Source organism: Cervus canadensis, chromosome 2 (genome assembly GCF_019320065.1).
Source record: "Cervus canadensis isolate Bull #8, Minnesota chromosome 2, ASM1932006v1, whole genome shotgun sequence".
NCBI classification, from domain to species: domain Eukaryota; kingdom Metazoa; phylum Chordata; class Mammalia; order Artiodactyla; family Cervidae; genus Cervus; species Cervus canadensis.
This window is the reverse complement of record NC_057387.1, coordinates 104,852,761-104,877,065: the sequence shown is the minus strand read 5'-3', so window position 1 is coordinate 104,877,065 and position 24,305 is coordinate 104,852,761. Positions and strand designations below refer to the sequence as shown.

General features: G+C 35.8%; 1 protein-coding gene across 7 annotated transcripts in view; it reads left to right on the top strand.

Annotated features, from left to right (window-relative positions):
- The window catches only part of ZMYM4 (zinc finger MYM-type containing 4), a 154,345-nt gene that overhangs the window by 99,476 nt on the left and 30,564 nt on the right, over positions 1–24,305 (top strand). For 6 of the 7 annotated variants that reach the window (XM_043461947.1, XM_043461945.1, XM_043461951.1 and 3 more), the window contains 14 exons: positions 3,936–4,086; positions 4,580–4,695; positions 5,140–5,415; positions 5,587–5,737; positions 6,513–6,685; positions 7,419–7,569; positions 8,121–8,261; positions 8,593–8,630; positions 9,700–9,844; positions 13,731–13,849; positions 14,560–14,731; positions 21,787–21,840; positions 22,244–22,423; positions 22,831–22,925. In XM_043461947.1, coding sequence (XP_043317882.1) covers positions 3,936–4,086; positions 4,580–4,695; positions 5,140–5,415; positions 5,587–5,737; positions 6,513–6,685; positions 7,419–7,569; positions 8,121–8,261; positions 8,593–8,630; positions 9,700–9,844; positions 13,731–13,849; positions 14,560–14,731; positions 21,787–21,840; positions 22,244–22,423; positions 22,831–22,925 — 1,962 coding nt within the window. The remainder of the gene's footprint in view (positions 1–3,935; positions 4,087–4,579; positions 4,696–5,139; positions 5,416–5,586; positions 5,738–6,512; positions 6,686–7,418; positions 7,570–8,120; positions 8,262–8,592; positions 8,631–9,699; positions 9,845–13,730; positions 13,850–14,559; positions 14,732–21,786; positions 21,841–22,243; positions 22,424–22,830; positions 22,926–24,305) is intronic. The other variant, XM_043461946.1, reaches the window with a different exon arrangement.

Here is a 24,305-nt window from a genome sequence, read left to right as displayed (position 1 = left end):
ACTCTGAGGAAACCAGAATCTGAGAATGCGTAAATCCCTTGTATAAATTGATATAGTAATTGCATATAATCTGCACACATTCTCCTGAGTGCCTTAAATCGTCTCCAGATTATTTATAATACCTGCTGCTGCTGCTGCTGCTAAGTCGCTTCAGTCGTGTCTGACTCTGTGCGGCCCCATAGACGGCAGTCCACCAGGCTCCCCCGTCCCTGGGATTCTCCAGGCAAGAACAGTGGAGTGGGTTGCCATTTCCTTCTCCAATTTATAGTATCTGGTACATTGTAAATGCCATGTAAATAGTTGCTGGCATGCAGCAAATTCTTTGGCTTTTTGAAACTTTCTGGAATTTTTTTCATTAAATGTTTTTGAACAGTATTTTGAAAATGCAGAAAAGCATGAAGAAGAAAATATACTGCATCTCCCAGAAATCCCCAGTCTCATCTTTTTGGTTTATGCATTCTAATCTTTGCATCTGCTAATCCCAAACTCCCAATCCATCCCTCTCCTGCCCTTCTCCAGCCTTGGCAGCCATCAATTTATTCTCTGTGTCCCTGCCTCATTCTCTTTCTGTTTCATAGATAGGTTCATTTGTGTCTGATTTTAAATTCCACAAATAAATGATATCATATGGTATTTGTCTTTTTCTTTCCGGCTTACTTCACTTAGTATGATAATCTCTAGTTGCATCCATGTTGCTGCAAATGACGTTATTTTGTTCTGTCTTATGGTTGCATAGTATCCATTGTGCACATGCACCACATCTTCCTTATCCATCATCTCTCACTGGACATTTTTGAATTATAATTTTGTTTGGATGTATGGACAGGGGTGGGATTGTTGTATCATATGGTAATTCTGTTTTTACTTTGCTGAGGAACCTCTGTACAGTTTTCCACAGTGCTGCACCAATTTATATTCCCACCAGCCATGTGGAAGTGTTCCCTTTTTTTACACCCTCTCCAGCATTTGTTATTTATAGACTTTTTAATGGTGGCAGTTCTGACTGGTGTGAGGTATAGTTTTGATTTGCATTCCTCTGATAATTAGCATTGTTGGCAGTTTTATTTATACTGTTTATGTTTTGTTGATAAGTTTTGATTAAAAATTCCACTTTAAAATTGATAAAAAAGATAGTAAGAACTTTTTACATTTTCAGTTTTATAATACTCTCCTGTTTCACTGCATTTACTGATCATTCTTTTTCATAGAATAGTAAATTTTTATATAGTTAATGAAAACTGGTGAATTTAATAATGTTGATTGAGAAATTTCTTTTAAATTGTTCTTAAAACTTTGCAATTATTTTGTAATTTTAAACATCCTAGTGTTTCCATTTCAGTTTAGTTCAGTTCAGTCGCTCAGTTGTGTCCGACTCTTTGCAACCCCATGAACCACAGCACGCCAGGCCTCCCTGTCCATCACCAACTCCCAGAGTCTACCCAGACCCATGTCCATCGAGTCGGTGATGCCATCCAGCCATCTCATCCTCTGTCGTCCCCTTCTCCTCCTGCCCTCAATCTTTCCCAGCATCAGGGTCTTTTCCAATGAGTCAGCTCTTCGCATCAGGTGGCCAAAGTATTGGAGTTTCAGCTTCAGCATCAGTCCTTCCAATGAACTCCCAGGACTGATATCCTTTAGGATGGACTGGTTGGATCTCCTTGCAGTCCAAGGGACTCTCAAGAGTCTTCTCCAACACCACAGTTCAAAAGCATCAATTCTTCGGCGCTCAGCTTTCTTTATAGTCCAATTCTCACATCCATACATGACTACTGGAAAAACCATAGCCTTGACTAGACGGACCTTTGTTAGCAAAGTAATGTCTCTGCTTTTTAATATGCTATCTAGGTTGGTCATAATTTATTTCTTGTTAATGTGCAAGCATGTTTAAAGGACTTAGTGTTAGTTCCCATTTAATCCTTCCTTAGAAACACTTTGTTTTTGTTCTCACATGGGAAAAAAATCCAGCATCTTCATTTGCTTTATCTTTGTCCAAAAGACTGTTTTCCTGATACTGTATCAAGTTCTAAAGGTTATTTCTATTCAGTCTACTGAAAGATGGTAGTATGGTCCACAGGAGGAGAAATACTTTGAAATGCCTTAACTTTAAGTTTATTACTTTTAATTTAGCTAATACCTATTAAACTTTTCAGTTATTAGTGTGTGCTTTAGCTTAGAGAAAGGATGTGGATTTAGAAGTAAATAGGTTTTGATTTGATTTCCAGACTTTCTGTTCAAATAGAATTTCATACTGGGGAAAGCAGTTAACTCGCTGCCTGCATTTTCTTTTCTGCAAATGAGTATGTACTGCCAGTGTCACTGGAATGTTTTTAGGATTGTGTGAAGTAAGAGTGAGAAAGCACCTCGTGTACAGCCTGAAATGTTGAAGATGGTCATTTCTGCTGCTTTTCTTTTCTTCTTTATAATTGTTAAATTTATTTAACAAGCATTAGATGTGGTTCCTGTTTTGAGGTGCTATATGTTCCTTGGGGAGATATATATATATAACTATGTCGAGATGCTATGTAAGTATTACGGGATTCAGAAGGGCACAGCAAAAGCAAGGTCAGTTCTGCTTGGTAGTTTCAGAGATAACTCTTGACCTAATTCTTACATATGAAGTTTGTATTTGTAGCCCTTATGGACGAAGAAAGGAGAAATGGGGTTGGAGATGCTGAAGATATTCCAGAATGCAGGAATGTGCTCACTTGAACATGTATTTATTTTAATAGCAAGTCTTATATACTTATCTTTGAGGAGAACATAGGAATCTTGAAATCTTTTAATTGGTGCTAGATATACTGTATAAGTTATCCTGAATGTATGACATGTTAATAGTATTTAGCATTATTTACTACTGATTCACAGAGTGGGAACTTAAGATAACAGATTCTTTCATTGTCTATATTGGACACTTGGGATATCCAAAGTTTCCTCTCACTTTATTGGTTAGAGTGTACTTTGTTGTCATTATCATCATTAATTTATTTTTTGGCTGTGCCTTGTGGCATGTGGCATCTTAGCTCCCTGACCAGGGATCAAACCCGTGGCCCCTGCAGAGGGAGTGTGGAGTCTTAGCCATTGGACTGCCAAGGAGGTCACTGTGCTTTGTTATTCTTAGTGGTAGCATATTTGAAAATGAATTTTTCTGGTAAGTTTATTGATTTCCTTGGATTCACATTTCATTGCTATATGCAGCACCTTTTGTGGGGAAGTTCTTCCAATGTTTTGAAGAGAGTAAGAGCATAAATTCTCTATTGTATAATTTTTAAAATAGTGGGGGGGAATTTGTTTGGTTGGAGTTTTGTATGGTATATTCTTATAGCTAATTTACTTTATACATAATATTGAATAGTTTGTATAACCCCTTAGGCTTATCTTGAAGTGAAAGAATTAGTCACTCAGTGTGTCTGACTTTGTGACCCCATGGACTGTAACCAACCAGGCTCCTCTGTCCATGGGATTCTCCTGGCAAGAATACTGGAGTGGGTTGCCATTTCCTTCTCCAGGGGATCTCCCCAACTCAGGAATCAAACCCAGGTCTCCCACATTCCAGGCAGATTCTTTACAATCTGAGAGGGAAGTCTAAAATAATGTTTTTAAAACTATAGTTGCAATGAATTAATAGATCCCCAAATTAATTACATTGGTCTTTAATGAAGTTGAGTAGAAAGGAAAAATACCAAATTTACCATGATATATATTATTTTATGAAACTTTTCAATTTTTTGTACATGCTTATTTAATACACAAACACATCAAAAGTTTGTGTTACTGAGCCATTTTCTAAAATTTATTTCTTACTGAGGATTGTAATCATAAAAGTTTGGAAGCCACTAATTTAAAATATTTCAACAGTGTTAAGTATAAACATTTCAACGAATTATGTTTTCACTTGTAATTTGGTAAAAATGAATGTTATTTTATTCTCTTAATAGAAATCAGCCAAAATTACACCATGTGCGCTTTGCAAATCATTGAGATCCTCAGCAGAAATGATTGAAAATACCAATAGCTTGGGAAAGACAGAGCTTTTCTGTTCTGTTAATTGCTTATCTGCTTACAGAGTTAAAATGGTTACTTCTGCAGGTAATATTGGTTTCATAAACTTTATAATAGTTGAAAAAATTACAATTATTGCTTTGTTTTTGTAGTACAGATTTTTGTCCATATATAATTGATTTTAATGCAAATTAAAATATTTCAGATCTGTGTTGTAAAATATCACTTATTATCTTGATTGCTTTTTTATGTTTATTAACTTACTTGCCTATTTGTACATCTTTCTTACCAAAAGAATCTAGGACTTTTTAAATGTGTTTTCTTTATTCACACCTGATTTATTTCAAGATTTGTTTATTTTTTAGTTTAAGGGTGTAGACTGTGACAACTTTAAATTATCCAAAATATCTTTAACATTGTTAGTTTTTGTCTACATGTGAGGTAAATAAGTTTAATTTTAGTTCCTGCAACATGACTGGGCCCTTGAATTTTCATGTATTGTATAATACTTATTTACTTTCTCATACATTTGTATACATTTGTATGTATTACTCATTAGCTTTTATTTTGATTTGCTAAGGTGTACAAGTTCAGTGTAACAGTTGTAAAACCTCAGCAATCCCTCAGTATCACCTAGCCATGTCAGATGGAAGTATACGCAACTTCTGCAGCTACAGTTGTGTGGTAGCTTTCCAGGTATGGCTTCAGGACTCTTCCTTTTCTCCAGCCAGTTAGTAGCGTATGATAGTGAAGTAAACTTATTAGGTGTTTGCTAACTGCCTCGATTGCCTACATTTCTATCTCAGTTTTAGTAAATAAAACTAGGGTTCTTTGGTCCATCCTGTATTTGGAAGCATGTTATTTAATTGCTTCCTGTGAAATTAAATGATACTATTATTACCTAGATTATCTATTGGGAGGATATTATCTTTAAAGATTATTATTAGTTAAATTATTTTATTTTTTGGATGTAAATAACACTCCCCCCATTCAGTTGTAAGCTACTCAAAGGCAGGGATTTTTGCCTGTTCACAAATGTGTGTTAAGTGCCTAGAACCGCGCTTGATATAGGTAGGTATGCAGTGCCCTCTTATTTGAAAAAGTAAGGAGATTGATCTTTTTATTTGTTTCTTCTTTCAGAATTTGTTCAACAAACCAGCAGGAATGAATTCTTCAGTAGTGCCCTTATCTCAGGGCCAAGTAATTGTAAGCATCCCTACAGGTTCAACAGTGTCAGCAGGAGGGGGTAACACCTCTACTGTTTCTCCCTCTTCCATCAGTAGCTCTGCTGCAGCTGGTCTCCAGCGTCTTGCTGCCCAGTCCCAACATGTGGGGTTTGCACGAAGTGTTGTAAAACTCAAGTGTCAGCACTGTAACCGTCTTTTTGCCACAAAACCAGAACTTCTCGACTATAAGGTAAAGTATAGGAGCATGATAGAGTGTTTGGGTATAAAATGATCTATTTGTAAACTTACTTCTGGCTTTTTTCACCTTTCAAAATTACACTGTTTGAAAGTAAGAGGGATAAAGATTTACCTAAGATAAAAGCCAAATGTTTAATTAGTACTTAATCTTATTTCTTTGCAGGGTAAAATGTTTCAGTTCTGTGGCAAAAATTGTTCTGATGAATATAAGAAAATAAATAATGTAATGGCAATGTGTGAATATTGTAAAATTGAGAAAATTATAAAGGAGACTGTGCGATTCTCAGGTGCTGACAAGTCATTCTGTAGTGAAGGTAAAGATAGAAGATTATCTTCCTACCAAGCATGTTGGTTGGTTGAAAAGTAGTTGATAATTTAAGCTGTCACTGTGTAAGTTTTATCTATTTCATCCTTTGTGTGTAACACCGAAACCTTTTGTTTTGTTTACACTTGTTCGCTCTTTTCTGGTATAATCCTTCATATTATAAAGATGTTAAAATGAAGGAAAAGATCCTCAAAGTGTATAGCAAAAGATGATGGTGATGGGAAAAACATTTAATGTTGTTAGATTGATGAGGATCTTTTAGTTCTTATATTTATTTCTAAAGGGAACTGCTTAAATTTTCGTAGTATCCTAAGATTATACTTTTATTTTAAACATCCATTATATTTCTGAATATGCAAATCAGTGTATCTTCCTTATTAGATGACTGTAAGTTCAGAATGTTTTGTTTTACTCCAAAACCATGCAGAATTAACCTCCTAGTCTAGTGGCTTTCAAACCTCTTGAGCACTTGCAGAAAACATACATTTTACATTGTGACCCAGTGTATGATCACATACCCAAAGAAAACAAGTCTTATGAAACAAAACTGACTTTTATTATATATGATGGACTGTAATATTTGCTCTGCTGTCTTATTTTGTATAAAAAAAGAAAATGGTAGTATCAATCTTCTAAATTGATTTCTTGATCTGCTAATTGGTGAGAACCCAACTGTGCAAACTTTATCATAGGGCATTTAAATTAAAGATGTAAATACTTATTATTCTCTCTAATGTTAATTTTACCTTCTCTGATTTTTTTAGGTTGCAAATTGCTTTATAAACATGACTTGGCAAAACGCTGGGGAAATCACTGTAAAATGTGCAGTTATTGTTTACAGACATCTCCCAAATTGGTACAGAATAATTTAGGGGGGAAAGTAGAAGAGTTTTGTTGTGAAGAATGCATGTCCAAATATACAGTTTTGCTCTGTCAGGTAAATATGATTCACGTTCCTGGGTTTTTCAAGTTAGGGCACATTTTTCCCTTCTTTTTGTCTTTCAAATAGTATAAAGGGCAATTAATGATTTTCAGTGTTAAGTGTTAATGTAGGATTTAAAAAGACTTCAATGTCACTGAAGTTACATTACTGCTGTTTTTTAATTTCCTTGTAGAAGACGTATGTCTTAAAACATTAAAATATTTAAAATTATAATTATTCACTTATTCGTTAAAATAGTCTTCTGACATGTTTAAGGAAGATCAGTCTATTTCCATTTCACTTTTCAAAAGTTGCTATTTTTGACATCTCTATAATGTGACTGACTTTTTTTAATGTTGTATAAGATTGTTGACAGATAAATAATTTCCAATTTCAGAATGATTAACCTTAATTTTTTTTTTTTAAAGCTGAATTATAGTTGTGGTAAAGTATTAGGTGTGCAATATAGTGATTAACAATTTGGAAAGGTTACACTTCACTTATAATTATAAAATATTGACTATATTCCCTGTGTTGTGCAATATCTTTATAGCTTATTTTCTGCATAGTAGTTTGTACCTCTTAGTCCCCTACTGTATATTGCCCCTCCCTCCAGGATAGTTAACCTTCATTTTAGTGATCTACATTCTAAGCAGATTTCCTCACTCGTTACCTGTGACCTTTTATTTCATCAGACCATAGATAATTTGTTTCTTACTTCTTTACTGTCTTCTGTTTCTTTTTTCAGATGGCAAAATGTGATGGTTGTAAGCGACAGGGTAAGCTCAGTGAGTCCTTGAAATGGCGGGGAGAAATGAAACATTTCTGTAACCTGCTTTGTATTTTGATGTTCTGTAATCAGCAAAGTATGTGTGACCCACCTTCGCAAAACAATGCAGGTAAAATGAAACTTTAGTCTTAGGTCAATGCCAGGGACTAACTACTGTTCCACAGGTTGAACTTTAAACAGTTGTAAATAATTTCATGAATTGTAGATTTCATTCTATTTAAATCACATTAACATTTAGATCCCTTTTTGTTTAACACCTTAGATTAATGCCCTAAATTCTTTCAGTTTTCTCTGAGCATATTTAGTCAAATAAACTCTGTAAGAACTTTATGGGAAAGATAGACAGTTAACATTTTATAATTGAAGATGTACAGCTTGACTTCTTTAGAAAAGCATTTAAGATTATAACAAAGAACATAGAATCTAAACCACATAGCCTTTTTTATATACCACATGCAGAGTTACGCAAGAGAAAGTACATGGAATACTTTTAAGGTTCAGTAATTTAAAAATAGAAAAAAATGCAGTTAATCTTGAAGTGACTCTTTAATCCATTTTACTCTAACCTAAAAGCACTGTTTAACCTTCTTAAGATGTTGGTTTCTAGGTATGTTCATATAAATTACATGAGGTTTTCTTATTTTTGTTTACTTTAATCAGCAAGTATTTCCATGGTGCCAGCTGCTTCAGCCGGGCCCCCATCTCTAAGAAAAGATTCAACTCCAGTTATAGCTAATGTAGTATCATTAGCAAGTGCTCCTGCTGCTCAGCCCACAGTGAATTCTAACAGTGTCTTACAAGGTATGACTTGATTTGACGGCAGTTATTTAGCCTTTTTGAGGTTGACGACAGTGGTCCTCTACCTTTTTTCTGTCTGTAATCATTTTCATGTGTTTGTCACATTCATATTAGGAACGGTGGTTCACTGTGTGCTGCTGTGGCATTAAACAGTGTTTTTGTAGTTTCCAAATCTTTTTTTCTTGTATAATACTTGAGATGCTACTCTTCCCCTGAATAAAATAAAAGTAATACACATTTTTATTATAAAACTTTGTGTTTATTTTCTAAAAATCAGCTTTTAATGCTAGCGTTTAAATAATAAGATCCTAAATTTTATATTTTTATTTGTCAGGTGCAGTTCCAACAGTAACAGCAAAAATCATCGGGGATGTAAGTTTTATTAATTTTATTGTTATTGCCACTGTCTTTTCCATCTTAGACAGAATGAATGTGTCTAAGCTGATTTGCCCTCATTTATTTTTTATTTCTTATATAAAATAAATTTCATGAGTTCATTTAATCTTGTTCAGGAACAGGATTTCCTGGTTATTTAACTAGGTCTTTTATGCACTTCAGTTTTTTTGAATGCTTTATGTAGTTACTGAAGGGTTTTGTTTTAATTGTGTAGAGTTAAATGTTACAGCATTCAGGCATACAGGGATTGGGCCTTTGGTAGTGTGGTCAGACTGTGGAGGAAACGTTTGCAGAGAGTCACTTGTTTCCCATTCAGTGCAGATTGTGCCATAAATAAGCTGTTTTTTTTTTAAAGCTAAATACTTTTGTCTCTTAAAAGAAGGACAAAATCAATAATGAGAAAGACTTAGGACTAGAACAGTGGCATTTCTAAAGTGTTTCCTAGTCTCTGGGACAATTTTCATATCATCTTTTCTCAAGTTACTTACAGGATCATGAGTGATGTTATTATTTCTAGTTGCCTTGAAACTGGTTCTTCTAAGATTTAACTCCGTCAAGAAAAAACCGTTCTGATTTTAAGCTCAACCATCATTGTTACTGATCAACAATGTCTCATAAATACAAATGCTATTTTTCTTGGTTAATAGAACTGGTAATTAGATTCATTCAGAGTCAATATGTAGTTATCAAGGTATTCCTTTATTGTTGTTGATATTTCAGGAATTTTGTATTTCTTACATATTTAATTGAATGTTTATATTCTGTGTCTTCCATGTGATTCCAGTATAGCATTCCTTGTGAAATTATAATGCTTTGAAATGCTTTGAAATATAATGCTTTGAAACATTATGTAGTGAAGTGTTAGTCACTCAGTCATGTCTGAAACTCTGTGCGACCCCATGGACTGGGGCTCACCAGGCTCTTCTGTCCATAGGATTCTCCAGGCAAGAATACTGGAGTGGTTTGTCATTTCTTTCTCCAGTAATATTTTACAATATTTATCATAATTAGTAAACTTTTCATTTCTGATTTATTTTTTTACTAGGCGAGTACACAAACAGATGTCCTGAAACTTCCACCTTCCCAGCCTCCAAGACTTTTGAAGAATAAAGCTTTATTGTGCAAACCCATCACACAGACCAAGGCCACCTCTTGCAAACCACATACACAAAACAAAGAATGCCAGACAGGTATGTTCCTTGTGTTGTCTTTGTTTAATTTTTCCTAAGGGAAAGGAATGTGGTATGTGCTTATGTTAATTAAGTGTCTTTTATTTCGTAGGTGATGTATTTCATTGCTTATATACATTGCACAATTGAGTCCTTACAGTAGCCCCGTGGGTTAGGTGTTTTCATTAACTTAATTAGTTATGGCAAAGAAAAGGTAGTTGATAATACCATACCGTGAATGCTTCGTTTGATTTCCTTATTCATGACAGTGATATATTATGGGAAGTATATCCAAATTCCATAGCTTTTGGAATTATATATACAGGGTCTTAGTTAAGAGGAACTATTATTTTCCGGAGCACACTTAGGTTTGGACTTTTCCACACTCTGTTTCAAGTAAAGTCAGTTCTTTTGGGAAGAGCTTTAGGGCTTTCTTCTTCTAAACTGCCTCTTCCCTCTTTGAGCTACTGCTTTTCTGGATTGTAGGCACAATGTGAGCTTCTGATCTTCTTAGCTTGCCTCTGCTAGCATGGAATCTCTGCCCTACAAGTGAACTGGAATGAAGGTAGTTTGGACCCTGGCTTTGATAGCCTTGCTATTCCTGTGGTTGTTAATGTTCAGTTCCTCAGTCATGTCTGACCCTTTGCAGCCCCATGGACTGCAGCACACCAGGCTTCCCTGACCTTCACCATCTCCCAGACTTTGCTCAAACTTGTGTCCATTGAGTCGGTGACGACATCCAACCATCTTGTCCTGGTTTGTCCCCTTCGCCTCCTGCCTTCAATCTTTCTCAGCATCAGGGTCTTTTCCAATGAGTCAGTTCTTCACATCAGGTGGCCAAAGTATTGGAGCTTCAGCATCAGTCCTTCCAGTGAATATTCAGGATTGATTTCCTTTAAGATTGACTGGGTGGATCTCCTTGCAGTGTGAGGCACTCTCAAGAGTTTTCTCCAACACCAGAGTTCTAAAGCATCAATTCTTCCAGGACTCTGCCTTCTTTTTGGTCCACCTCTCACATCCGTATGTGACTACTGGTAAAACCATAGCTTTGACTATATGGACCTTTGTCAGCAAAGTAATGTCTGCATTTGAATATGCTGCCTAGGTTTGTCATAGCTTTTCTCCCAAGGAGCCATCTTTTAATTTTATGGCTTTTAATTTTATGGCTGCAGTCACCATCCACAGTGATTGTGGAGCCCAAGAAAATAAACTCTGTCACTGTTTCCATTGTTTCTGCATCTGTTTGCCATGAAGCGATGGGACCGGGTGCTAGGATCTTAGTTTTTTGAATGTTGAGTTTTAATTCCTGTAGTAGGTTTTCTCTTTATGGGTGGTACTGGTACTCACTAGGAAACTAACCTTTCTGTCCTGGAGTTTGAGGGAATAAGAAATAATGGTGGCCTGCCCCTCCTGGTGAGATACAGTAACCTTGAGTTGGGAGCTGAAGGAAGAGGAGCCCATTCTTGTTGGTGACGTCCATTCCAGAGTAGAGTTTCTGTCATATTGAGCTGGCTGAGGCAGGGATGTGGAGCAGGTGGTAGACCAAATGTCATAGATTCCTACTGTTCTTACTGTATTTAGTAGATTTTCTTAAACATTTTTCCACTTGATATGTACCCTTTGGACAATTTCAAAAGAATTTAAATGGTTATTTTTTAGATTTTCACCAGCTTTGCTTGTTTCCCTAGGGAATAGATCTCTGGAGCTCCTCATGCTGCCATCTGAAAATCCCAGAATTTTTAAAATAGAAAGGAATTTTAGATTCTTAGATCTGGAAGATATCCCCTAGGCCAGTACTTCTCAAACATGAATATGCATATGAATTACTTGGGAATGTTGCTATGTAGATTATGATTTAGTGGAGCTTAGGTTCTGCATCTTTTGAGTTACTGAGTAATGTCAGTGCTGCTGTCTCATGAATCATTTGATATAGCAAGGCTATAGATAAGATAGTCCTGTATTTTTATTGTGTCAATAGCAGCTTTTTAAAAAATTATTTTTTAATATTTTTTGCAGTAGGTCCTTGTTGGATATTTACTTTAAATATAGCAGTGTGTACACATCAATCCCAAAATAGTGACCTAGTTTAGCATCATGTAGCTTGGTTACTGCATGATAATAGAAGGGGAAAAGGTGGAAGTAGTGACAGATCTTCCTTTTCTTGGGCTCCAAAATCACTGCGGACCGTGACTGCAGCCATGAAATCAGAAGATGATTGCGTCTTGGCAGGAAAGAGATGGCAAAGCTAGACAGTGTGGTGAAAAGCAGAGACATTACTTTGCCAACAAAGGTCCATATAATCAAGGCTCTGGTCGTCCCCGTGGTCACGTATGGTTGTGAGAGCTGGACCATAAAGAAGGCAGGACACCAAAGAGTTGTTGCCTTCGAACTATGGTGCTAGAGAAGACTCCTGAAAGTCCCTTGGAGAGCAAGGAGACCAAACCAGTCAATCTTAAGGGAGATCAACCCTGAATGTTCACTGGAAGGAGTGATGCTAAAGCTGAAGTTTCAGTATTTTGGTCATCTGATGCGAACAGACGACTCATTGGAAAAGTCCCAGGTGCTGGGAAAGATCGAGGGCAGAAGGAAAAGAGGGCATCAGAGAATGAGATGGAAGGAGAGGAGGGCGTCAGAGGATGAGTTGGCTGGACGGCATCCTCAATGCAATTGGCATGAACTTGGGCAAACTCCAGGAGATGGTGAGGGACAAGGAGGCTTGGTGTGCTTCAGTCCATGGGGTTGCAAAGAGTTGGACACAGCTGGGTGACTGAACAACAACAGCATGGTTATCAGACAATCTCTAATCATAACTTTTTTTTTTTTTAATGTCCACTGTACCATGGTAAAATTGATCCTATATTATTCTCCACTTCTAACCTTAGCCAAATTGTCAACTTTTCAGTTCTCCTTACTAGAAATACCTTTCTCTTACATTAATGATTTTACAGTTATCCAGGATATTTTTTCTGGCCTACAGAAAAGACTGTAGATGGTTGTTAAATAATTGAATGACTCCTATCTCCACCCTTCCCATTTTTTCCTTACTCATGTATAAGTTAGTTTCCAAGTTCTATTTAATTTTTTAATATCTTAGACCCTCTGCTGTGAATACTTACTCTCTTTCTACAGCTATCATAACCACCCTAGTTCAGGCCCTCATTGTCTTAGCTCTATATATTGTAGTTGCTTTCTATACTTTCTATTCCGTGCAAAGATGGCAGCAAAATTAATCTTTTAAGAAGCAATTTTTATACCATTACTTTGTGATTAACAATTTGTAGTACTTCCCACTGTTTACTGGAAATGATTTTAAATGTGTATTATAGCCTTATAAAAAGGGCCCTTCTATATATTCAGTCTCCTCTTTAACATACACTATTATTCATGTTAAGTTTTCTGTACCTCCCTTCTAAGATCACTGTTCCATTTATTCATCGAGATTATAGCCATCATGCATCTCACTCTTGTGTCATTGATAATTATTGTGTTGCCCACTTTTTGTTAGTGCTTTTATACTCAAGCCTTTCTTCACAATTTCTCCTTTCTATGAACTCCTAGTATCATGGGTCTGTGGGAACATGCTCAGTCACTTCAGTCATGTCTGACTCTTTGCACCCTATGGACTGTAGCCCACCAGGCTCCTCTGTCCTTGGGGTTTTCTGGGCAAGAATACTAGAGTGGGTTGCCATGCCCTTCTCCTGGGGATCTTCCCTACCCAGAGATCGAACCCTGCATCTCCTGCATTGCAGGCAGATTCTTTACCCACTGAGTCACCTGGGAAGCACCCTGGTATCATAGATGTTTCTTTTGAAGTACAAAAAAAAATTTTTTTTTTTTTAATTAAAATGTTGTTTCTAACCCTCTTTGTATTTGTGTGGGTTTTTGCTTTTATTTTTGTTTTTATTAGAAGACACTCCAACTCAGCCCCAAATTATTGTGGTGCCAGTTCCAGTACCAGTGTTCGTACCTATACCTCTTCATCTTTATACTCAGTATGCACCAGTCCCATTTGGACTTCCAGTTCCAGTGAGTAATCATTTAGAGGTTAAGGCTAGTTTAGTGCACATTTTTCTCAGTTAAGATTTGGCAGCTCCATAAAAACTTTTAACTTATTGGTAAAATATACCTGACTCATGTTGGATATCATCATATTACTTTAATTACTTGAACATGGAGTATATAAAGGACAGCTTCTGATTGTATCCTGTCTTCTCAGATAAGATTATGATGTAGTTTTTTAAAATATTTTAAACAGAATAAGACCACTAACATAGAAAAAGATCGGAAATGGTGTGTGTTAGAATCTTAGATTCTAGCATGGCTGAAAAGAGGAGTACTGTGATTTCCAGGATTCTTGACTTTTTATTAAAGAAAAATGTATTCTTTTTTTTATCAGAAAATACATATTTTCTTGGTACTGAATTCCTATGAGAAACTCTTGTGTGAAAATATTAAACAAGTAACATAATCAAAAATAAAAATGAATTACTTAATTATTCTTTTAAAGGATTCAGAGATACTTTTTTTGAGTGTCCGAAAAGCACTTACTGAATTTTTATTTAAGTGACTATAGTCTTATAAAAACAAACTAGCAAGGCTGTTTTAATTGTTGGCCATAGAATATCTTGTTTATTTGGATTTGTTTATTATTTTGTATTTAAATTATCTCACAAGTAATAGTTTTGATGATAGACTTATTTCCCAAGAAACTCTTCAGTCTGTCCTTGGTCTTTCAGATGCCTGTCCCTATGCTTATTCCATCCTCAATGGGTAGCGAAGATAAAGTCACCAAGAGTATTGAGGACATTAAGGAAAAACTTCCCTCACATCCTTTTGAAGCTGATCTCCTTGAAATGGCAGAAATGATTGCAGAAGATGAAGAGAAGGAGAAGACTCTATCTCAGGGAGGTTGGTATGATTTTAAAGGAAAAAAAAAAAGCATACCTGCAGATTTTCAGGTCAATGAAAGTGAAAGAGTAATTTTAAGTATTAGCCAGTCAGGAAGTTTCTAAAAGCTTTTGCTGTTGTTCAGCCACTAAGTCTAAAATCTTTACTTGTGTTTAAATACCAACTCTGTGGGCTCGTTAAACTTGTTAACTCTGAAACTCTATGCAGTTTAGGAAAAAAACTTTAAAGTTTTGATACAATTTGATTCTTAATGTTTCCAGAAAAACAACATACAAATCCCCTTTTCATGATCATATTCTGGTTTTATACTTGTTGTCAAAGCCTTTGTTGTCAAGGTGTGACAACACACTTTGTCGTCAAAGTGTGCTCAGTTGTTCAGTTGTGTCTGACTCTTTGCAACCCGATGGATTATAGCCCACCAGGCTCCTTTGTCCATGGGATTTCCCCGGCAAGAATACTAGAGTGGGTTGCCATTTCCTTCTCCGGGGGATCTCCCCAACCCAGGGACTGAACCCAGGTCTCTTGCATTAAAGGCAGTCTCCTGCATTGCAGGCAGATTCTTTAGTGACTGAGCCACCAGGGAAGCCCATGGTCCCCAAATAAAAATTCCTGTTGTATAATATCAGCTTGTTGGTAGAAGGTAAATAGAATTTTAAGATGGAAAACCATTTAGTTCAAAATAGCCTATAGATAAATCCTATTTTAAGAGTATATAATAATGATAATAACAGTAGTTAAGATATATGTTCTTGCTGTACCCTAGGCATTGTCCTAAACGCACTTGTATATATCACCTCATTTAATCTTCACAACTACTCCATGAGGGAGTAGTTTTTACTTTATTTACTTTACATTCTTCTTTTGGAAAATAGGCTAGCCATGGTTATACAATCAGGAAATAATGGAACCAGAAGTTGAATCCAGGTCCATCTCACTACAAAGAAAGGATTTTGACTAGAACTCAGTAGTATGTATTCCAGAATGGTTTCCAGCCTTAATTAGCACCTTCTTGATTTATGGATGAAAGAAGAGATATAATCATAAGAAAAGACAGAGGAAACAGTGTTTAAGGTAGTTGAAATGTACAGGTGAATTTTTGTAAAAGCAAAAAAAGCAGAGACATTACTTTTCCAACAAAGGTCTGTCTCGTCAAGGCTATGGTTTTTCCAGTAGTCATGTATGGATGTGAGAGTTGGACTATAAAGAAAGCTGAGTGCCAGAGAATTGATGCTTTTGAACTGTGGTGTTGGAGAAGACTCTTGAGAGTCCCTTGGACGGCAAGGAGATCCAACCAGTCCATCCTAAAGGAGATCAGTCCTGAGTGTTCATTGGAAGGACTGATGTTGAGGCTGAAACTCCAATACTTTGGCCAGCTGACTCATTTGAAAAGACCCTGATGCTGGGAAAGATTGTAGGCGGGAGGAGAAGGGGACAGAGGATGAGGTGGTTGCATGGCATCACCAACTCAATGGAGATGAGTTAGAGTAAACTCCGTGAGTTGGTGATGGACAGGGAGGCCTGGCGTGCTCTGATCCATGGAGTTGCGAAGAGTCAGACACGACTGAGCGACTGAACTGAACTTTCGCATATCATTGATGAGCCAACAAATTACTCTTTTCTGACGACTTCTTTCCCGTGTTGGCTTCTAGAAACCTTGCCACTGGGTTCTGTTTTTGTATAATACATTCTCGAGATTTTCTGAACAATTTAGCACTTGATAACTCTACTGTCAACTTTTCTGTTGTGTTGCCACTATGTTTTTAAATCATATATACTCTGAGAGGTGGATAAAAAGCTTTTTGTTATCCCAAAGTTTCTGGTCTCATTTTGCTCTTTGGTGTATAATCTCATAGTTGTGACCCATTTATATGTGGATGTTAACGTCTTAGAATATTGCCCCATACTTGATCTTCTAATATCTGATACTTATTTTGGAAGTTCAGGCAATTTCTAATAATAAACATCATTTTAACTTGGCTTCTCCATTCATATTAATATTCAGCATTTATCAGATATTTCCTCTATACAAATATTGTGAGTTTGCCTTAACTTGCAATGGAGTCAAACAGAAAACCTTTAAAAACTAAGCTTCAAGCCAGTTGTAATCATCATAGTGTAAGTAAAATCAAATGGTCTAGAAATATAACAGGGAGAAAAAATTAATTCCATCTGAAAGGATCTGGCTCATTTATCTTTGATTTCAGGGAAAAGAGACAATATTCCTTGGTTTTTAAAAAAAATCTGATTTTTTAATACTCTGAATCTTTAAACTTTTTATATTTATTTTTTAATATATGCATTTTATTGAAGTTTAGTTAACTTACAGTGTTTCAGGTATATAGCAAAGTGATTCAGTTATACACATAATATTTTTGAAATTATTATCCATTATAGATTATTACAAGATGTTGATTATAGTTCCCCGTGTATAGTTTACTGTGCTATACAGGAAAACTTTTCTTGTTGAATACTGCTTTTTTAATTAGAAATCTAGCATTATATTCATTCTAAGTCAAACAAGTGGAACTAAAATGTCATAAATTTTTTAGTTAGGCGAAAATTCGTACGTTTTCTAAAATAGATATAGTACATATTATTTATATATACATACACAAAAGTTTTTCTACTACACTTGATAAAAACTTGAGAAAGAACATCTGAAAAAAAAAAAACAGAGTTGGAGAAATTGGAAAACATAAACTAAATGAAATGGGAGCACTGAATATGAAATAGAAAAAGTGAAACAAACTAGAGAAAAGTACAAGAGACCTCACTGTGCCAACAGAGGTCTATATAGTCAGAGCTGTGGTTTTTCAGTAGTCGTGTATAGGTGTGAGAGCTGGATAATAAAAAAGGCTGAGCACTGAAGATTTGATGCCTTTGTACTGTGGTCCTGGGGAAGACTCTTGAGAGTCCATTGGACTGCATGGAGATCAAACCAGTCAATCCTAAAATAAATCAATCCTGAATATTCATTGGAGGGACTTGATGCTGAAGTGCCAGTGTTTTGGCCACCTGATGTGAAGAACTGACTCATTGGAAAAGACCCTGATGCTGGGAAGGATTGAAGGCAGGGAAAGGGGGCAACAGAGGATGAGATGGTTGGAAGGCATCACTGAGTCAATAGACATGAGTTTGATCAAGCGCCAGGAGATGAAGGACAGGGAAGCCTGGCGTGCTGCAGTTCATGGGGTCACAAAGAGTTGGGCATGACTGAGGAACTGAACAACAACAAAAAAAGATATAGTCCAGTTGTTTTTAAACATGGCTGCTCATTAGGAACATATCTGGAACTCTGGAGAAAAAAAAGCAATACCTGTGCATTTGTATTTCTCAAAAAATTCCAAGATAGTGGACTTCCTTGGTGGCCCAGTGGCCAAGACTCTGTGCTTCCAATGCAGGGGGCCTGGGTTCAATCCCTGGTCAGGGAATTAAATCCCACATGCCACAACTCAGAGTTCCCATGCCACAACTAAAGATCTTCCTTGCTGCAAGAGAAGATTGAAAATCTACATGCTGCAATTAAGACCTGGTGCAGCCAAATAAATAAATGTTTAAAAAAATCCAAGATAATTCTTATAAGCATCTGGATTTTAAAAAGTGTTTACAAGTTTTTCTATTCAATGGTAGTTTTGGTGATACAGAGTTCTATTATTTTTCTGTTGACCAATCATGATACAATGGTATTAAGTGAGTAATAGTTACATAATCACAATAGTGAGAGATGTTTATGTGTTTTCACAATCAATATCCAGACAAAAAAATAAAAGATAATTAGAAATGCAAACCATAATGGGAACATGATTAACCTAACAATGTAAAATAATTACACCCAGTTTGGGGCATCAAGCAGAATGATGTGGTAAGTGGAAGTGCAAACACGCACATATTTTCATCCAGCCGGCCAGTCTGTGTTTTGGTTGGTACATTTGATCCTGTTACCATTTTCTTAATTATTTTGGGTCTATTTTCTGTAGGTCTTTGCCTTCTCTTGTGTTTCCTGTGTGAAGAAGTTCCTTTAGCATTTGTTGTAAAGCTGGTTAGATGGTGCTGAATTCTCTTTAACTTTTGCTTGTCTGGAAAGCTTTTATGATTTCTCCATCAATCTGAAAGGAAAGTCTTGCTGCATAGCGTTTCATTGGTTGTAGGTTCTTCCCTTTTATCACTTTAAATATACCATGCCATTTCCTTCTGTCTTGTAGAGTTTTTGTTGAGAAATCAGCTGATAGCCTGATGGGAGTTCCCTTGTATGTTATTCGTTGTGTTTCCCTTGTTGTTTTTAATGTTTATCTTTGTCTTTAATTTTGTCAGTTTGATTACTATGTGTCTCGGTATATTCCTCCTTGGGTTTATCCTGTCTGGAACTCTCTGTGCTTCTTGAACTTGGATGATTGTTTCTTTTCCCTGTTAAGGAAGTTTTCATCTATTATTTCTTAATATTTTCTCAGTTCCTGTCTCTGTCTCTTCTCCTTCTGGTACCCCTCTAATGCAAATGTTGGTGTGTTTAATGTTCTCACAGAAATCTCTTTGGCTGTCTTTATTTCTTTTCATTCTTTTCCCTATATTCTCTTCTACAGCAGTGATTTTCACCATTTTGTCCTCTAGGTCATTATTTGTTTTTCTGCCTCAGTTATTCTGCTATTGATTCCTTCTAGTGTATTATTCATCTCTGTTTCTTTGTTCTTTAGTTCTTCTAGGTCTTTGGTAAACATTTCTTGCATCTTCTCCATTGTTTTTCAGATATCCTGGATTATCTTCACTGTCATTATTCTGAATTCTTTTTCTGGAAGGTTGCCTAGCTCCATTTCACTTAGTTGTTTTTCTCGGGTTTTATCTTATCCCTTTATCTGGGACATAGCTTTCTGCTTTTTCATCCTGTTTCGGTTCAGTTCAGTCGCTCAGTCATGTGTGACTCTTTGCAGCCCCATGAACCGCAACACGCCAGGCCTCCCTGTCCATCACCAACTCCCAGAGTCCACCCAAACCCGTGTTCGTTGAGTCGGTGATGCCATCCAACCATCTCATCCTCTATTGTCCCCTTCTCCTCCTGCCCTCAGTCTTTCTCAGCATCAGGGTCTTTTCCAGTGAGTCAGCTCTTCGCATCAGGTGGCCAAAGTACCGGAGTTTCAACTTCAACATCAGTCCTTCCAATGAACACCCAGGACTGATATCCTTTAGGATGGACTGGTTGGATCTCCTTGCAGTCCAAGGGACTCTCCTCTAACACCACAGTTCAAAAGCATCAGTTCTTCGGCACTCAGCTTTCTTTATAGTCCAACTCTCACATCTCACACAGGTTTGATTCTTGGTTGGGGAACTAAGATCTTGTATGCTGTGTGGTGCAACCAAAAAAAAAGTAGTAATAATAAGGTAGTTTATAATTGATAGAACTTCGTTCTATAGTTTCATGTGCTGATTGCTAGTGTATTTATGTTCTAAGTCTGTTTTCCATTTCATGGTAAATCATTTTTTTCAGGGGGGAAGCAATGTAAAACAGATTTTTCAACCTATGAGTAAATAAACATTGTGTGTGTTTGTTACTAAAAAAAGAAATTTCATAGTCGGAACACTCGATGACATAAATCAAAATAAGATCCTCTATGACCCACCTCCTAGAGTAACGGAAATAAAAGCAAAAGTAAACAAGTGGAACCTGATTAAACTTAAAAGCTTTTGCACAGCAAAGGAAACTATAAGTAAGGTAAAAAGACAACTGTCAGAATGGGAGAAAATAATAGCAAGTGAAACAACTGACAAAGGATTAATTTCCAAAATATACAAGCAGCTTATACAACTCAATGCCAGAAAAACAAACAACCCAATCAAAAAGTGGGAAAAAGACTTAAAAAGACATTTCTCCAAAGAAGACATACAGATGGCTAACAAACACATGAAAAGATGCTCAACATCACTCATTATTGGAGAAATGCAAATCAGAACTACAATGAGATATCATCTCACACTAGTCACAATGGCCATCATCAAAAAGTCTACAAACAATAAATGCTGGAGTGGGTGTGGAGAAAAGGAAAGACTCTTGCATTGTTGGTGGGAATATAAATTGATACAGTCACTATGGAAGACCATATGGAGATTCCTTAAAAAACTAGGAATAAAACAACCATATGACCCAGCAAGCCCACTCCTAGGCATATACCCTGAGGAAACCAAAATTGAAAACGACAAATGTTTCCCATTGTTCATTGCAGCACTATACAATAGCTAGAACATGGAAGCACCCTTGATGTCCATCGACAGATGACTGGATAAAGAAGTTGAGGTACATAAACACAATGGAATATTACTCAGCCATAAAAAGGAATGCATCTGAGTCAGTTCTGATGAGGTGGATGAACCTAGACCTATTATACAGAGTGAAGTGAGTCAGAATGAGAAAGATAAATATCGTATTCTAATGCGTATGTACGGAATCTGGAAGAATGGTACTGAAGAATTTACTTACAGGGCCACAAAGGAGAAACAGACATAGAGAACAGACTTATGGACATGGGGAGAGGGGAGGAGAGGGTGAGATGTATGCAAAGAGTAACATGGAAACTTACATTACCATGTGTAAAATAGATAGCCAAAGGGAATTTGCTCTATGGCTCAGGAAACTCAAACAGGGGTTTTGTATCAATCTAGAGGGGTGGGATAGGGCGGAAGATGGGAGGAAGGTTCAAAAAGGAGGGGAAGTATGTTTACCTATGGCTGATTCATGTTGAGGTTTGACAGAAAACAAAAAGATTCTGTAAAGCAACTATCCTTCAATTAAAAAAATTTTTAAATATATTTAAAAAAGTAAAAGCAAAAAAAAAAAAAATTTCAGATAGCATAGAATCCAAAATAAACATCTCTTGGCTTGACTTTTTTCATACTGCTATTTGGAAATATAGCCGCTGTTGTAATTTAACTGTATTTATCGCTAATGCTTAATTTTTATTAACGAATCATTCTTTCTGCATATGAAGGCTATCTTGCAGTTGTTTCATTTGAGATGCAATTTGTTCACATATACATATAAATTGACATTATGTGCTTTTCTTTTTCTTTAGAATCCCAAACTTCTGAACAGGAACTCTTTTTAGACACCAAGATATTTGAAAAAGGTTTGTAGTTGTAAATATATTATGAATCTTAGAAATATTGTATCTCTGTTAGTGATACCCATAAAGTATTAGCAACCTTGGATTTAATATTTATAATTTAAGCTGTTTGTAGGGGGCATCAGAGAGCTAGCTGTGAGTTTGTGCTAATTTATAAAGAGAGTGATAAAAGCTATCTCAGATATTGGTTTTAGGGGTTAATTGAACTAATGTACTAAAGTGTATACCAAGAATATAAATCCATTTCTGTGATCCTGGTGAACAAGTTGCTTCATTCTTGAGGGTACCTATGGAATTGTTCAGCAACTTTATCTGACTTTTTGGTATTTAGGATTTCAGGGAGGTATATGAGCATGTCAGGAGTCTTATTTCATTTTGAGGGCTTGTTTGTTTTTTATTATTTCAGACCAGGGAAGTACTTACAGTGGTGATCTTGAATCAGAGGCAGTATCTACTCCACATAGCTGGGAGGAAGAATTAAATCATTATGCCTTAAAGTCAAATACTGTGCAAGAGGCTGATTTAGAAGTGAAGCAGTTCTCAAAAGGGGAAACTGAACAGGATCTGGAAGCAGATTTCCCCTCAGGTTTGTTCAGTGTAACTTGACTGCTGAAAGTCCTTTTTTAGAAGATTGGTACAATTTTGAATTGACATTTTGAAGCAGTTATAATGTGTGATAACTACCTAGGGCACAAATCGTCCCTGACTTTGAAGGTATTGATTCATACCATATTCTTCTTTATAAAGGGTTAATTTGTTTTTGTTGTTATTTTTAACTTCCCACAGTAATCATATAGGGAATTTTCTCGATTGTTAATAAAGTTTTTATTCATGCTGTATCTTCTCTGTTTCCTTAAGTATATAAGTAAAATCTGTATTTTATCAAAACAAAATAATATAGTGATGATTACCTGATATTTCCTCCTCCAGTCTGAGACTTTATTTTACTGTGAGTTATTTATCTCACATTATGCTGTCTCCTGGTTATCACAGAATCCTTTGACCCATTGAACAAAGGACAGGGAATCCAGGTACGTTCCCGAACAAGACGACGACACAGAGATGGCTTCCCCCAGCCCAGACGAAGAGTAAGCAATAGCTTAATTTTTCTAGCATTTTCTTTTGTTTATTATCTTCCAATCTTGAATTTTCATGTTTTTGCTTTTTGAAGTTAAAAAACCATATCTTTTATTTTACATTTCTTTAAGAGGGACTTTTTCCACAATTGAAGGATTTTTCTGTTTTGTTTTTTAATTCTTGTTATAGACTTTCCTCTTTTTTTAAAGTCTCTAAATTTAGCTTTTAAATATAATAATAAGGTTTGCTGTTTTATATAGTACAGTTATAATAGTGAAGTACACAAAGACTTTTTCATGGTGACTGGGCTTTCTCATACTGAAATTAAAACAGCCTTTTTTTAAAGAAAATTTCCATTGAGTTGTAATTACATTTAAAAATTCATAAATTTTAAATGTACAATTTGATGAGCTTTGATAAATGTATACAGTACGTAACTACCTCCACAATCACAATACTTTCCTTGTGCCAAAAATTTGCCTTGTTAGCATTTCCAGTCAGTCTTCATCTCCAGCTCCTGACAACCACTGACTGATCTGCTTTGTGAATTGGTGTAAAATGGTACTGCTTTACCTTTTCTAAAATTTCATATAAATGCAATCATATAATTTGTATTCTTCTGTATCTGGGTTTTTTCAGTTAGCATAATGTTTTTGAGAGTTATTCATATCATGTATCACTAGTTCATTCCTTTTTATTTCTGAGTATTTTATGGATAAACTACTGTTTATATAATTGTTGAATAGCTAATAGAAATTTGGGTTATTTCTGGTTTGGGTGTTTTTAAGTAAAGCTGCTGTGAACATTCTAATATAAACGTCTTTGTGAAGAATATACATTTTCATTTGGGGAAAAATATCCAAGGGTGGAATTGTGAGGTCTGATCTGTATTTTTTTTTTTTGATCTGTATTTTTAACTTCGTAAGAAAGCTGCCAAGGTATGGTCCAAAGTGGATGTACCATCTTGAATTCCCACCAGCAGTCTGGGAATTCTATCTGCTCCATGACTTAGTACTAACAATTATCCATTATTATCAGTTGTTATCAATTATTATCAATCCTTATCAATTATAATCAGTTGTTATCACCTGGCATTATCAATTTTTTAGTTATTCTAGTAAGTGTGTAGTCATATTAATTTATGGCTTTAATTTGTATTTTCCTCATGACTAATATGTCGGCATCTTTTCTAATGTATATTGCTGTTTGTTTATCTTTGATAAAGTGTGTATTCAAAACTGTTGAGCATTTGGGGGGGTTTAGGTGTCATCTTTACGGAGTTGTGTTTTGTTGTTTTTTTTATGGATATAATTCTTGTATCAAATATGACTTGCTCCTATTCTGTGACTTCGTCTTTCTTTTCTCAATAGTGAAAAACAACTTTTTCCCCC